This window comes from Bison bison, unplaced genomic scaffold, assembly GCF_000754665.1.
Source record: "Bison bison bison isolate TAMUID 2011002044 unplaced genomic scaffold, Bison_UMD1.0 scf7180017864035, whole genome shotgun sequence".
NCBI classification, from domain to species: Eukaryota; Metazoa; Chordata; class Mammalia; order Artiodactyla; family Bovidae; genus Bison; species Bison bison.
Genome location: NW_011494607.1, coordinates 8,345,572 through 8,360,443, shown reverse-complemented (window position 1 = coordinate 8,360,443; position 14,872 = coordinate 8,345,572). Strand labels below are relative to the sequence as shown.

Here is a 14,872-nt window from a genome sequence, read left to right as displayed (position 1 = left end):
GTCTCCGGGCCCCGCCGCCCTTGACCGCCCCTCGCACCTGGGCGGCTGGCCGGTGCCTGTTCCTCGCGGAGAGAACAGGAGGAGCGCCGGCTGCCCCTGTTTGGGAGGCACGGTCACTCCCCGCCTCCGCCCCTGAGAGTTCCTCGGGCTAATGCCAGCGTCTCGCTCCTTTGTCGTTGTGCAGGGATAAAGCCGCGCATCTCACTACCTAGATGGGAAGGAATTGGGGATGGTGAGAACGCGTTAGGGAATAGTGCGTACCTTGGGCCTTACGACTCCCTTTCCCTGTAGTCAGTAGTCTGGTTTACTTACAGGTGGCGCTGGTTAAATTTTATTTGTTGCACAATTTTATACTGTATACAAAGGATAACTTCAGTGAATGAGATTTATGTGTTTTTCTTTAAAGTTTTGAGTGCAATGTAAACACTCAATGGTTTGGAGAGACTCCCTGTTCGATTCTGTTGCATTCAGCCCACCCGCCCCCCTTTGGAGAATCCTGTCTACATAGTTTCTAACGTTGACTGCTTATAGCTGTGTCTTTCTCCCTCAATAGGAGCCAGAGGGGATGGGGGGGGATTAGTAGACATTTTCGTTTCACTGGGCTTGCTTAATTTTCTCCACAACCCTCCTCCCCATCCCAGTCTTTATAGTTATGCAAGATTATCTTGTGGTCCATAAGGGAAAGCTGAAATTCAGAATGTCAGTGACTTACCTGGGGCTTCACGGCTGGAAATATATTGGAGCCTTTGACTCCAGCGCTATCAGGAGTAATCATTATAATTTACTTTTGAGAAGTAAATTTTAAGTCTCTTTTAGAAACTTGATTTCTGTTAATAATATATATATATATGTATGTCACAACTATAGACTGTGAGTTAACATACTTTTAACATCCTAAGTATGCCTGTGTTTACATGTCTTCGCTCAACTTGTTTATCAGTGTATTACATAGAAAGAAAGCGAAATTTATAATTTGGGTAAGGTTAAACAAACCACTTGTATACTGAATAAGATTGCAGTGCACCCCACTCCAGTACTCTTGCCTGGAAAATCCCATGGGCGGAGGAGCCTGGTAGGCTGCAGTCCATGGGGTCGCTAAGCGTTGGACACGACTGAGCGACTTCACTTTCACACATTGGAGAAGGAAATGGCAACCCACTCCAGTATTCTTGCCTGGAGAATCCCAGGACAGGGGAGCCTAGTGGGCTGCCGTCTATGGGGTCGCATAGAGTAGGACACGACTGAAGTGACTTAGCAGCAGTGCCAACAAAAAAATGTAAGGTTTCCAATTCTAATGACCACAGAAGCCAACCAAGGTAATATGAATGAATGAGTGAAGGTGTCAGGTTAAAGCCCATAGAATGGTGTGGGCTGTTGCAAATGGAAAAGAACATGGGCCATCTCAAGGGGACAGCGGCTGCTGCCAAGCTTTAGCTGATAACGGCTGTATAGGCATTTGGACTTGTGGCCACATCGTTTTAATTTTCAAAAGAAGTCAAAAGCCTGTATTTTGTGTGTGTAAACTGTCAGTTTCAAACTGTTGGCAGTATCTAAGTTGAATTATACGAAATTGCCATTTTTGTAGTTTGAAAAGCTATAAAATATTGGCATTTCCATGTTTCAGCACTTTTTGTTAAATGTTTAAACATTGTGCAGGCCAGATAACACACACAGACACACATGTATGTGTGATGCATGATCTCTGATCTAGATAATCAAGAATGATAATTGAGATCTATTTATTTCTTTTTCCATCTTTTCCACAACTTTTTAACATTGCCACTGGGCAGTGAAGGGTGGGGAGGGCAATCAAAATCTAGGAGGTTTGAAGTAGTGAAATTACAGTAATCCTAACATTTGTTGAGTACTCATTGTGTACCAGGCACTGTACTAAAAACTTTACATATATTATTTTATCAAGTTTTCAATAACCTTATATAACAGATGAAAATGTGAGATTTTAGAGAGATTAAGGATCTTGACTAAAACTGCTCAGCTGTTGACTAGTGTTACGAAAGTAGAATCATCACATGTAACCTTAATAGTTTTTTTTGTACAAGGTGGCATATAGTTTAACTAGCAATATGATACCTAGACACATTTTAATTTTTTAACATTTGCTATGCTTATAAAGAAAATCATTGGGATAAATGTTAAATGGGGTATAAAATTATATACAATATGTTTTCAGTTATATAAAATGAAGGGAAAAACTATATAAACACATAATCCACGCATATAGAAAATAAGCTTAGAAAGAAATCTCTTTGAGTGGTTTTCTTTATCCTGTTTTCAAATTCTGTTTTATAACAAAGTCAAATTTTATTTAAAAATTTTCTTTAAAGTAGCTGTTTAATATATATAATAAAGCACAAGCCATTATAACATGCAGGTTAGCAAAAAATTTGTTAGAAATGAAATTCAGCAAAAGAACTAAGGAAAGATTTAAAAATACATTTTGTAATTTTATAATTTGTGTTATGTTTCTCTTCACTGGTGAAATAAGATGTGGATTGGGAAGAATATTAACTTTAAATCTTTTTGTATAATTTTTTTAATGGCAGATACAGTTTTCTAGTGAAACAAAGCAATGCCCAAATCTCAAATAAAACATTCCTGTTTTGATGCTTAACATCATGTTAGGTTGGGGAGCACCGATCAAGTACTTCTCTTGGACATTCTTAGTAGCATTCTTTGGTTATAGTGTGTATGAGGCTTACATTAATATTGGTGTAAGTGGTGATGTAGAAAAAAGCATTAAACAAAATCCAGCCGAATTCATGATAGGAAGGCTCAGCAACCTAGTAATAGAAGGGAACTTCCTCAGGTTATGGACATCTATGAAAAACCTTTAGCTAACAACATACTTAATGATGAAACTGAATGCTTTCTCCTTAAGATCAGAACAAGACAAGGATGTCAACTCTTACAACCACTATTCAACATTTTATTGCAGGTCCTAACCAATGCAACAAGGCAAGAAAAATAAAGACATAAAAATTATAAAGGTAAAAGTAAAACCTGTCCCTGTTCTTACGTGACATGTTTGTTTACATAAAGCTACAGTAACTGATAGTTTGCTTAAGTTACCAGAATATGAAGTAAATTTAGTGAATATTCTATTTGTATATACTAACAGCAAACAACAAAAACTTTTAAAATTCCTTTTATCTTAGTATCAAAAAACGTACTTAGGAATAAGTTTTGCAAAACCACGTAAAAACCTTTGCATTGAAGATAACAACACATGGCCAAGAGCAATCAAAGACCAACATAAATTAATAAATATACTGTGTGCTCTTAGATTGGAAGGTGAACTGTTATGTTATCAGTTCCATCCCAATTGATTATATTATGGATTCAAGGTATTCCTGATCAAATGCTTTTTAAAAATAGGAACAAATTAATTCTAAAGTATATTAATATGCAAAGGATCTGAATAGCCAAAATAATTTTTAAAAAGGTCACTGAAGCTGGAAGGCTTATATTCCCTGGCTTAAAGATTTACTAAAAAGTTACAATAATCAAAATAGTTTGTTATTGGCCTAAGGATAGACGAATAGATCAATAGAACAGAAAGAAGGTCCGTAAATAATCCACACATATAGAGTCAATTGATTTTTGACAAAGGCACTAAACTAAAGCCTTTAGAAAAAAATCTTTACACCAAATGATGCTGTAACAACTGGATATATATGTAGGGAAAAAATGTACTTTGACCTCTGTCCTACATAATTTGAACTGGATCATTAATTGATGTATAAAAGATAAAATGGTAAAGCTTTTAGAAGAAAGCAAAGGAAAATATCTGTATGATTTAGGGATAGGCAGATTTTTTATAAGACAAAGTCATTACCTTAAAAGGGAATACTGAAAAATCAGATTTCTCCAAAATTAAAATTTCTGTTCATTAAGAAAGTAAATAGGTGAGCCAGGGACTGGGAGAAAGTATTCAGAAAGCATATATCTCACAAAGGACTTTTTCTAAGAATAGTAATGAACTTTTTTTATAAGTCAACAATGAAAAGACATGTTATTATTAAAAATGGACAAAAACTCCTAAATGTTCAAGAGAATACATATGAATGTCCAATTAGCATGTGAAAAAGTGCTCAGCATCATTTGTACAACACAAATGTACAAATTGAAATGCAAAAATTGTAATGCAAATTGCAATGCAAATTGAAACCGCAGCAAGATTCCACTTAATACCCTCTTGAATGGCTAAAATTCAAAAGACTGACAATACAAAGTGCTGACAGAGATGGGCAGAACTGAATCGTACATGTTGTTGGTGGGAGTATAAAATGTTAACCATTTTGCAGAACTGTTTGGCTGTTTCATAGAAATTAAATATATATATCCTCTTTAGCCCAGAAATTCTGACCCTAGAGTAAATGACCCATAAGCATGTAAAGATGTTGAACCTAACTGGTGTTTACAGAAATTAAAATTCAAATAATGAGGTACCCATTCACTTTATATCCTTCAGAAGGCAGGGAGTGAGGAGTTGGATTCTTAGGAATTCTGATGCATGTCTTGAGGAGTATAAGTTGATTTGGCTGTTTTGAGAACATGTAGTAAAGCTGAAGATATGTATACTCTCCAACCCATCAATTGCATGGCTAGTGGTACATCCCAGAAAACTATGCTACAGTACAATTTGCAGTTAAAAAAAGGAAGCATATTAAATGCTCACCCATAGAAGTGTGTGTAAAATTGTGGTTATCCATAACAATAGCAATACAGAGTTAAAGTGAGTGAACTAGAACACCATGGAGAAATCTCAAGGGTGGAAAAGGCAAGGTTCAAAATTTTACAGGTAATCTGATACCATTTATGTAGATTTGCAGTAGAAATACAAAGTTATATAGAGGAATGATGAACACCAGTGATTATCTCTAAGGGAGAAGGAAATAATATCTTCTTAAAAAATACTAAAAATTACAAGTATAGTAAGTATTAAGGCATGATAAATCTTGTTGATGAATACATGGGTGTTTAATATCAAGATAGATTACACCAGAAATACGAAAATAAATGAAAAAAAAAAACAGCTAACAGATGGAGTGGAGACTGAATGAGAGCCAGTTCTTTTGTGAAGGTTCATTCCCTCAGACTTCTGGGATTCTAAGTCTCTATGACACGTTGCTCTAGCCTCCATTATATATCTAGTATCCTTTTCTGTCAGCCACTCACATTTGGTTGATGGAATTGGTTGCCTATGAAGGTACTCATTTGAATTCTAGCTTTGCCGCTGGCTGTGTGCAGCTTTGGGCAAGGTAACTGCTCTCACTTTCAGTCTCCTTGACTGGTAAATGGTAACAGTAATGTGTCCTTCACTCATTAATACAGCAGGTATATTCTGAGGCCTCCTATATGCCAAGCAACTATGCTAGGTACTGAGATATATTAGTGAAGACATCTGCTTTAGAAGTGATTCTCAACCCTGAGCCTCAGAATTGCCTATGAAACCCTTAAAAAAATTAAACATAACTGGGGCTCATCATGGGAAGCACAAATTAGGTCAGGGATTAAAGGATCAGGCTGGAATGCCTGCTTCTATGACATCTCCTTTATAGATGATTCCAATATTCAGGAATGGTTGAGAATTTTTGCTCTGTTAGTCTGTGTTTTATGGGAGCAGGAATTGTGTCTTTCTTGTTCTCCATCATATTCCTAGAGCCTGGCCCATAGTACATACTCAATAAGTATTTGTTGAATGAATAAGTGAAAGAAAAAGACATTGTCACTGTCCTCTAAATCTAAAGTTAACAGTCACTCAGGAAAGGCAGGCAGTTAAGCATGGTATAGTGAATAAAATAATAAAAATAAAATGAAGTTGTCATGATATCAACATAATATTGGCTACTTGGTCAGTGTTAGTTGAAACTTTATGTAATTCTTAAATTAATATCTCTAGCTTTAATCACTGACTTCTAGTCTTGAGAAAAAATAAAGTTGAATTTGTATAACCAGTTTTCAGTTGCTCATAGAATAGAACTTTTATGGCTGTTCCACCATCACCTCAAATTTGGCATTTCTAAATGTGAAAGTTTCTTCTTTTGCCTCTCTTCAATCTTCAATCTAACTCTCTTTTCCAGCTATGTAATTTTTATCTTGGACACCATCTTTCTTCCAGTTGCCCAAGTTAGAAGCTTTGTACTCATCTTTGGGCCCTTTTTTCTATGGAGTATGTTTTGAAATACTCTTTAATTCCTCTAAGCCGTGTTTTGTGCTCATAGCTGGTTTTGAATCTCTAAGAGCTCCATGAGGCAGTAGGATATAGTCATTAGGAAGCCAGACTAGTGTCAGATTGTGGGAGTTTGCTTCCAGCTCTGTCTCTTGCTGACTCAGTGATGTTAGGTGACTTTATCTGTCTCTACCCTCATCTGTAAACAACATTTGTAAAGATGTTATGGGAATTAAGTGTTCTTAAGGTGAACAGTGGCTGGTATGTAAATGCATTATAAATGTCAGATTTTAATGCTAAGTGTTTTGTCTCTTCAGTTAAATTGTAAATCCTGAAGAGAAATACTATGCTATGTGTTTCCTTGGTGTCCCCTCTTTAATATCTATGACAGTAGAAAGCATGTAAGTGACTCAAAAATACTTGCCAGATTTGAGGCTCTGGTAGTTATTTTTGCTTTATGTTTACTAATAAAGCATCAATTTTTCTTTTAAAGGCTGAGAAATAACTTTAGGACTTCTTTAGAATCTTATTGCTATCTGACAACATTTAACATAAATATGAAATTATAGTGAGACAAATAAATGTGTTCTTAATGAATAGTTAATAGTACTCTGTATTTTGACAGTTGAAAAGTCTGGTAATAGAAGTAACTTTCAAAAGTGCATATGCTTTATATAAAATAAATAACCAACAAGGATCTACTGTATAGCACAGGGAACTGTACTCAATATTTTGTAATAGAAAAGAATTTGAAAAGGAATGTGAAAAAAAATATAAAAACTAAATCACCATGCTGTACACTTGAAACTAACACAGTATTGTAAATCAGTTATACTTCAGTTTTAAGAAAGCAAAAAAAAATAGTGAATGTGCTGGATCAGTATCCTCAGCCTGAATAAACATAAAAGCCACCTAGAGTGCTTATAAAAATACAAATTTCCAGACCTCTTGAATCAGAATTTCCAAAACTTAGAACTGAGAATTTGTCGTTTTATTTTTTCTTTCTTTTCTAAACCCTGGGTGATTCCTATGAGAGACAATTTTAGATAATTCTAGTCTGGAAAATATACTTTCTTCTGAAGGTTTCAACTGAATTTCTGTAGGCAAAATATTTGAATCTAGCTATTCATATTTCTTTACCTTATTTCTAAAATACTTCAGGCCTGAGGACTTGCGCCGTGAGTTTGGTCGATATGGCCCTATAGTAGACGTTTACATTCCACTTGACTTCTACACCCGCCGCCCAAGAGGATTTGCTTATGTTCAATATCCTTTATTTTACTGTGTGCATGTGCATAGACTACATACATGTGCATATACATATATGTATACACACACATACTCAGGAGCATATTTTATGAAATAATATTGCCTAATTAAATGTGTTTATTTCTTTATCTCAGAAAATCTAAAGCAGTCCACAGTAGCTGGCAAGCGCCCCTCAGTTTGAACCAACCTGTTAGCTAGAATCCAAGCATAAACCGAGCAGGCGAGACAAAAGGCACCTAAAGTTCAAGCATCAAGGAGTAAAGAGGGAGGGTGGACACAGATATAAAGACCTGGAAGAGGGGAAGTCTTTACCAAGCAAAAGACAAAGCCAACACCAGGTTGAGACTTCGGCTTTCCTACATTTACTCAGAGTTCCAGGATCAAAGCCAAGTCTGATTTTGTTGGTTCTGCGTCTCTTATAAAGTCCATCTTGCAAGCCCTAAAGAATAAAGGTCAAGGTTCAAGATCAAGTGACACTGAGGTAATTGCCTAAGTCTCATTTTGTATTGCATTACTTGAGCTTTTTCTGTTTTTAAAAAGTTAAACCAGTGACAACCTCCTGAAATACAGCTAGTTGGTTTATATAGTTTGTTTCCATTTTAGTTAGGTTTATTATATAATTTACATAGATAAGGGAGTTCCGTGGGATATATAATTCCAGATGTTAACAGATTGTTCATAGATGTTAACAGATTGTTTATATATTTCTTTTATAATAATATCCAAAGTAATAAAAACATAAAGGTATTTTAAAGCAGTAGGTTCAAAGTCAAATATGATCACTTTTAAAGGACCAAATCAGTTTTGAATATATGTTTTAGCACACTTATATGTGTGCACGTTTGTTTATAAGTAAATTTCTCCTAAATTAATTTAAAAAGCCTTTTAATGAAAGTAATTTTAATTTCAGAATGAAAGCTTCTGTGTACTGATTTTTACCTGAAATACTGAAAAACCTGGTAAATCTTTTACCTAAGAGAAGGGAGTGAGTCCTGCCTAATTTGATAATACTAGCTAGTGTTGGACTTATTCTCATGTTTCAAATTACATGCATTCTACAACTTTTAATGTATACATTAAAAATACAGTTAAAGATTTGTTTCTGTTCTTTTTATTTTCAGACTCACTCTTCAGAATCATAATGGGGCATTTGTTTTGATAGTGATATTTTTTCTGATTTTTCAATTATGTTAGAGATATGACCTTAAAAACTTGAGCTTGTTTTTCCTAATAATTTCATGCCACCTGTAAATTATTAAAAAAAAATAATATTTTTGATATCTGATGTTCAAAGTGTCCTTAACAGCTAGTCATATTTGAAGATGTTCGTGATGCTGAAGACGCGCTTTATAACCTCAATAGAAAGTGGGTATGTGGCCGTCAGATTGAAATACAGTTTGCACAAGGTGATCGCAAAAGTAAGTGTGACTTAATAGCAGATCTTGCTTTTTTAGCAGGATGAGTTTCAGCAATGACAAATTTTTTAATTTAAAATTATTTCAGAATATAATACTATTTGAGTGGCTTATTTATTGAATGATTGTTTATTGAGGTTTTCAGGTAATGAATTATAAATCTTGAACTTCATATTCTAGCACCAGGCCAGATGAAATCAAAAGAACGTCACCCTTGTTCTCCAAGTGATCATAGGAGATCAAGAAGCCCTAGCCAAAGGAGAACCCGAAGTAGAAGTTCCTCATGGGGAAGAAATAGGCGGCGGTCGGATAGCCTTAAAGAGTGAGTACAAAATAAAAGGGGATTGAAAACTTAATTTTCTGCTGTTTGCAGAAAACATTTTAAAGAGTTTTCAAAAACAGGACACCAGAATCATTTTATTTAATATAAATAAAGAATCAACTTTTTTAGAAGGATATGCTCCTCTCAATTTATAATGTATTGTTATTTTAACTTGGGTTTGTTAGATACCTTCCAGTGTGTTCATTTTATGACTGACTTAAGTTCAGCCTTTCTAATAGAAAGATAATATATACTGAGGAAAAAAGCAAAAATTTAAAGTTGTATACTAGACAATAAAATGAGGATTTTAAATAAAAAATTTTTAAATGAACCCCCAAATTAAGAATATGAGGCCTGATAATTAAAAACTCATGTGAAATAAAATATAATCATTTGTGAAAGAAAGTTGACCAAAATGTGAATCAATGTATTTATAAAAAGCAAATTATTTCAAAAATAAATTCCAAGTATGGTAGTATTGTAGGAAGAAAATACAAAAGCACTAGATTTTTAAGAAAAAGATATTTACAAGTTATCTATTTTTCCTGCTAGGAGTTAGTTTCTGTTAGAATAATAGGAAATTGCAGTGGAAATTACTTGATGCTGTTTTAGTCATAACTGAAATTGTATTAGCATACCTAAATTCTACCACTTACTGTTTTTCTCTTGAGTTTTAATGCTGTAGTTTTTTTATAGGCATATGGAATTTTAAGGTGAATTCTGTTCGTATAGATTGATCAGCATTTACACTCTTTCTATGAGTAAAAAGAGTTGACTCTCCTGGGACTTCCTTCACAATCCAGTGGTTAAGTCTTCGGGCTTCCACTGCTGGGGACTTATCTTGGGTTTGATCCCTGGTTAGGGAACTAAGCTCCCACATGCCACATGGCGCAGTTAGTGATAAGAAAAGAAAGAGTTGGCTCTCCGGGCCATATATCTAAGCTGTCCAATGACAACATAACCTCAAATCAGAGCTGATCTGTAGAGCAGCTCACTTTCACTCCACTCTCTCCGTTCCTCAACTCCCAGGAGCCTATACAAGGAAGACACACCAACATAGGGTGTGTGTACCTGAGCTAGACAGTCTTTACCCCAAGTACCTAGTTCTAAAAACAAGACTGTAAAGTGGCCTGGCTCCAGTCCCTCCAACCAAGTGGAAAGAAAAGACAGGAAGAGAGAAATATCTGAGAATCCTGATTACTAGAAAATGTGGCCGATTCAGAGCCCTAGAATCTTAACATGTCAGATCAGTCCCTCTCCTTGGGTTTGAACCAAATGTTTTGATTTTGGCACATTCTTAGGGAGGCATGCAAGTAAGAGGAAGCCTTGAGTTCCTTTTATAAGCCAGGAGAACCCAGGTCAGGATTGAGCCATCACCAAGGTGGGTGAAGAAATATTTAGGAACAGTTATGTTTTGGTCTGGAATTTGATTCTTTTTATCATACTTGGTCTGATAGTGTAAGAATATAAACCTCCCATGAATCTGTGGAGAATAATCCATTTTGTTCCATGGCTAAAGGAAAGCCATTTTACTACTGATTATTTGAGATTTTGACACCAATATACTCAAATACAAGTTACATTTATAGAACCTAAAATGTGGTGAGAACAAATTAAGAAATTTTATATGCCATGTGTGTAGCAAAGTCACACCAATACCACTGGTATTGCTTCTGACTTCACAAAGGACTTGAGTAGTATGAATGATATTCAGCATTTCACATTACTATAAGTTAATGGTTTATATACAAAAAATCAAACTAGATATAATATTGTACCTAAAGCAGTACTTTCCTAACTTACTAAATGATAACCAGTGGTCTTGGTGAAAAAGAGTAAAAGAAAAGGAGAAAATTGTCCATCTGATTCATTAAAAATATAAGCTGTTTCCAAATGCATTAGAGCCTTAATCAACCAACTTTTCTCCTGATTGATCTAGAGAAGTGAATATTCACAGCATTTTCTGCCTTCTAGTGGCAGTAAAGTATACTACTTGTCTGGAGAAAAATAAACAAAAAAAGACTCAGTTCCAAGTCACTGTGGAGTATCAGGAATAGAAAGAACCACATTTTCTTATAAGACAGTATAGTTCTACTTTGTTCTAGTTATAGTTCTAGAGGATAAGACTGTTGCTTAAACTCTGTGACCTCAGTGGTTTTTGTTTGCAGTTACATTGTTTGTTGTTCAGCCACTCAGTCCTGTCAGACTCTTCAAGACCCCATGGACTGCAGCATACAGAGGGTTCCCTGTCCTTCACTGTCTCCTGGAGTTTGCTCAAACTCATGTCCGTTGAGTTGATGCCGTCCAAGCGTTTCATCCTCCGTCACACCCTTTTCCTGCCCACACTCCTTGCCAGCATCAGGGTCTTTTCCAGTGAGCCAGCTCTTTGCATCAGGTGGCCAGAGTATCAGAGCTTCAGCATCAGCCCTTCCAGTGAATATTCAGAATGTTTTCCTTTAGGATGGGCTGGTTGGGTCTCCTTGCCGTCAAAGGGACTTTCAGGAGTCTTTTCCAGCACCACAGTTGGAAAGCATCAATTCTTTGGGGCTCAGCCTTCTTTATGGTCCAGTTCTCACATCTTTACATGACTACTGGAAAACTATACAGCTTTGAGTATACAGACCTTTGTTAGCAAAGTGATGTCTCTGCTTTTTAATATGTTGTTTAGGTTTGTCATAGCTTTTCTTCCAAGGAGCAAGTATCTTTTAATTTTCATGGCTGTGGTCACCATCTGCGGTGATTTTGGAGCCCAAGAAGATAAAGTCTGTCACTGTTGCCATTGTTTCCCCACTATTGGCCATGAAGTGATGGGACTGGATGCCATGATCTTCATTTTTTGACTGTTGAGTTTTAAGCCAGCTTTTTTACTCTCCTCTTTCATCTTCATCAAGAGGCTCTTTCCTGTTCACTTTCTGCCATTATGGTGGTGTCATCTGCGTATCTGAGGTTATTGATATTTCTCCTGGCAATCTTGATTCTAGCTTGTGCTTCAGCCAGCCTGGCATTTCGCATGAGGTACTCTGCATATGAATTAAATAAGTAGAGTGACAATATACAGCCTTGATGTACTCTTTTCCCAGTTTTTAACCAGTCCATTGTTCCATGTCCTGTTCTAATTGTTGCTTCTTGACCTGCATATGGTTTTCTCAGGAGGCAGGTAAGGTGATTTGGTATTCCCATCTCTTGAATTTTCCACAATTTGTGTGATCTACACAGTCAAAGGCTTTAGCATAGTCAGTGAAGCAGAAGTAGATGTTTTTTGAAATTCCCTTGCTTTTCCTATGATCCAGTGGATGTCGGCAATTCGATCTCTGGTTCCTCTGCCTTTTCTAAATTCAGCCTGTACATCTGGAAGTTGCACTGTAGACCCCTGGCTTAAAGGATTTTGAGCATTACCTTGCTAGCATGGGCAATGAGCTCAGTTGTTTGGTAGTTTGAAGATTCTTTGGCATTGCACTTCTTTGGAATTGGGATGAAAACTGACCTTTTCCAGTCCTGTGGCCATTGCTGAGTTTTCCAAATTTGCTGGCCTACTGAGTGCAGCACTTTAAGAGCATCATCTTTTAGGATTTGAACCAGCTCAGCTGGAATTCCATCACCTCCATTAGCTTTATTTGTAGTGATGCTTCCTAAGAACACTTGACTTCACACTCTAGGATGTCTGGCTCTAGGTGAGTGATCACACCATAGTGGTTATCCGGGTCATTAAGACCTTTTATTGTATGGTTTTTCTGTGTATTCTTGCCACCTCTCCCTAATATCTTCTACTTCTGTTAGGTCCATACCATTTCTGTCCTTTATTGTACCCATCTTTGCATGAAATGTTCCCTTAGTATCTCTGATTTTCTTGAAGAGATCTCTAGTCTTTTCCATTTTGTTGTTTTCCTCTGTTTCTTTGCATTGTTCACTCAGTTCTTTAATCTTTCGGCTGCTGTTTTTGGCTAACCTCTTAGAGTCTTACATGTGCAAAGTAGATAGTGGCCAATGACTTAAGGAAAATTTATAGGCAGAATTTAGGGTGGGGTGAGGTGGTTTATCTGCATTTTCCTCATCTCTAGGATTTTTGTCTGTTAAGTCTTAGCTATTTTGATGGCCCTGAATTCCAAGCTCTGTCTCTTCAGCTTAGTCCAGTAGCTATTTTCTAGTTGAGCTTAATTCTCCCATTCTGGCTTTTGGAAAACGGTCTCAGGAAAAGAGCTATGGCTTATAACCCTTCAAGTTCTGCTTTTGTTGGTTATTCTCCAGTGCCTTTTAACAGTTGTTTTATAAGTGTTGTCTCAGTTCAGTTCAGTCGCTCAGTCGTGTCCGACTCTTTGCAATCCCATGAATTGCAGCACGCCAGGCCTCCCTGTCCATTACCAACTCCCTGAGTTCACTCAGACTCACATCCATCGAGTCGGTGATGCCATCCAGCCATCTCATCCTCTGTCATCCCCTTCTCCTCCTGCCCCCAATCCCTCCCAGCATCAGAGTCTTTTCCAATGAGTCAACTCTTCGCATGACGTGGCCAAAGTACTGGAGTTTCAGCTTTAGCATCATTCCTTCCAAAGAACACCCAGGGCTGATCTCCTCTAGAATAGACTAGTTGGAACTCCTTGCAGTCCAAGGGACTCTCAAGAGTCTTCTCCAACACCACAGTTCAAAAGCATCAATTCTTTGGTGCTCAGCTTTCTTCACAGTCCAACTCTCACATCCATACATGACCACAGGAAAAACCATAGCCTTGACTAGACGGACCTTTGTTGGCAAAGTAATGTCTCTGCTTTTCAATATGCTATCTAGGTTGGTCATAACTTTCCTTCCAAGGAGTAAGTGTCTTTTAATTTCATGGCTGCAGTCACCATGTGCAGTGATTTTGGAGCCCAAAAAAATAAAGTCTGACACTGTTTCACATCTATTTCCATGAAGTGATGGGACCAGATGCCATGATCTTAGTTTTCTGAATGTTGAGCTTTAAGCCAATTTTTTCACTCTCCACTTTCACTTTCATTAAGAGGCTTTTGAGTTTCTCTGCACTTTCTGCCATAAGGGTGGTGTCATCTGCATATCTGAGGTTATTGATATTTCTCCCGGCAATCTTGATTCCAGTTTGTGCTTCCTCCAGCCCAGTGTTTCTCATGATGTACTCTGCCTATAAGTTAAATAAGCAGGGTGACAATATACAGCCTTGACGTACTCCTTTTCCTATTTGGAACCAGTTTGTTGTTCCATGTCCAGTTCTAACTGTTGCTTCCTGACCTGCATATAGATTTCTTAAGAGGCAGATCAGGTGGTCTGGTATTCCCATCTCTTAAAAGAATTTTCCACAATTTATTGTGATCCACACAGGCAAAGGCTTTCGCATAGTCAATAAAGCAGTAATAGATGTTTTTCTGGAACTCTCTTGCTTTTTCGATGATCCAGCAGATGTTGGCAATTTGATCTCTGGTTCCTCTGCCTTTTCTAAAACCAGTTTGAACATCTGGAAGTTCATGGTTCACGTACTTCTGAAGCCTGGCTTGGAGACTTTTGAGCGTTACTTTACTAGTGTGAGATGAGTGCAATTTTGCGGTAGTTTGAGCATTCTTTGGCATTGCCTTTCTTTGGGATTGGAATGAAAACTGACCTTTTCCAGTCCTGTGGCCACTGCTGAGTTTTCCAAATTTGCTGGCGTATTGAGTGCAGCACTTTCAT

At 36.9% G+C, this 14,872-nt stretch overlaps 1 protein-coding gene across 1 annotated transcript in view; it reads left to right on the top strand.

The window, feature by feature from the left end:
* Positions 1-697: 697 nt before the first annotated feature.
* The window catches only part of SRSF12 (serine/arginine-rich splicing factor 12), a 17,921-nt gene continuing 3,746 nt past the window's right edge, over positions 698-14,872 (top strand). Inside the window, exons 1-4 of the mRNA XM_010834755.1 lie at positions 698-767; positions 7,807-7,943; positions 8,769-8,880; positions 9,058-9,199. Of these exons, the coding sequence (XP_010833057.1) occupies positions 698-767; positions 7,807-7,943; positions 8,769-8,880; positions 9,058-9,199 (461 nt within the window). The remainder of the gene's footprint in view (positions 768-7,806; positions 7,944-8,768; positions 8,881-9,057; positions 9,200-14,872) is intronic.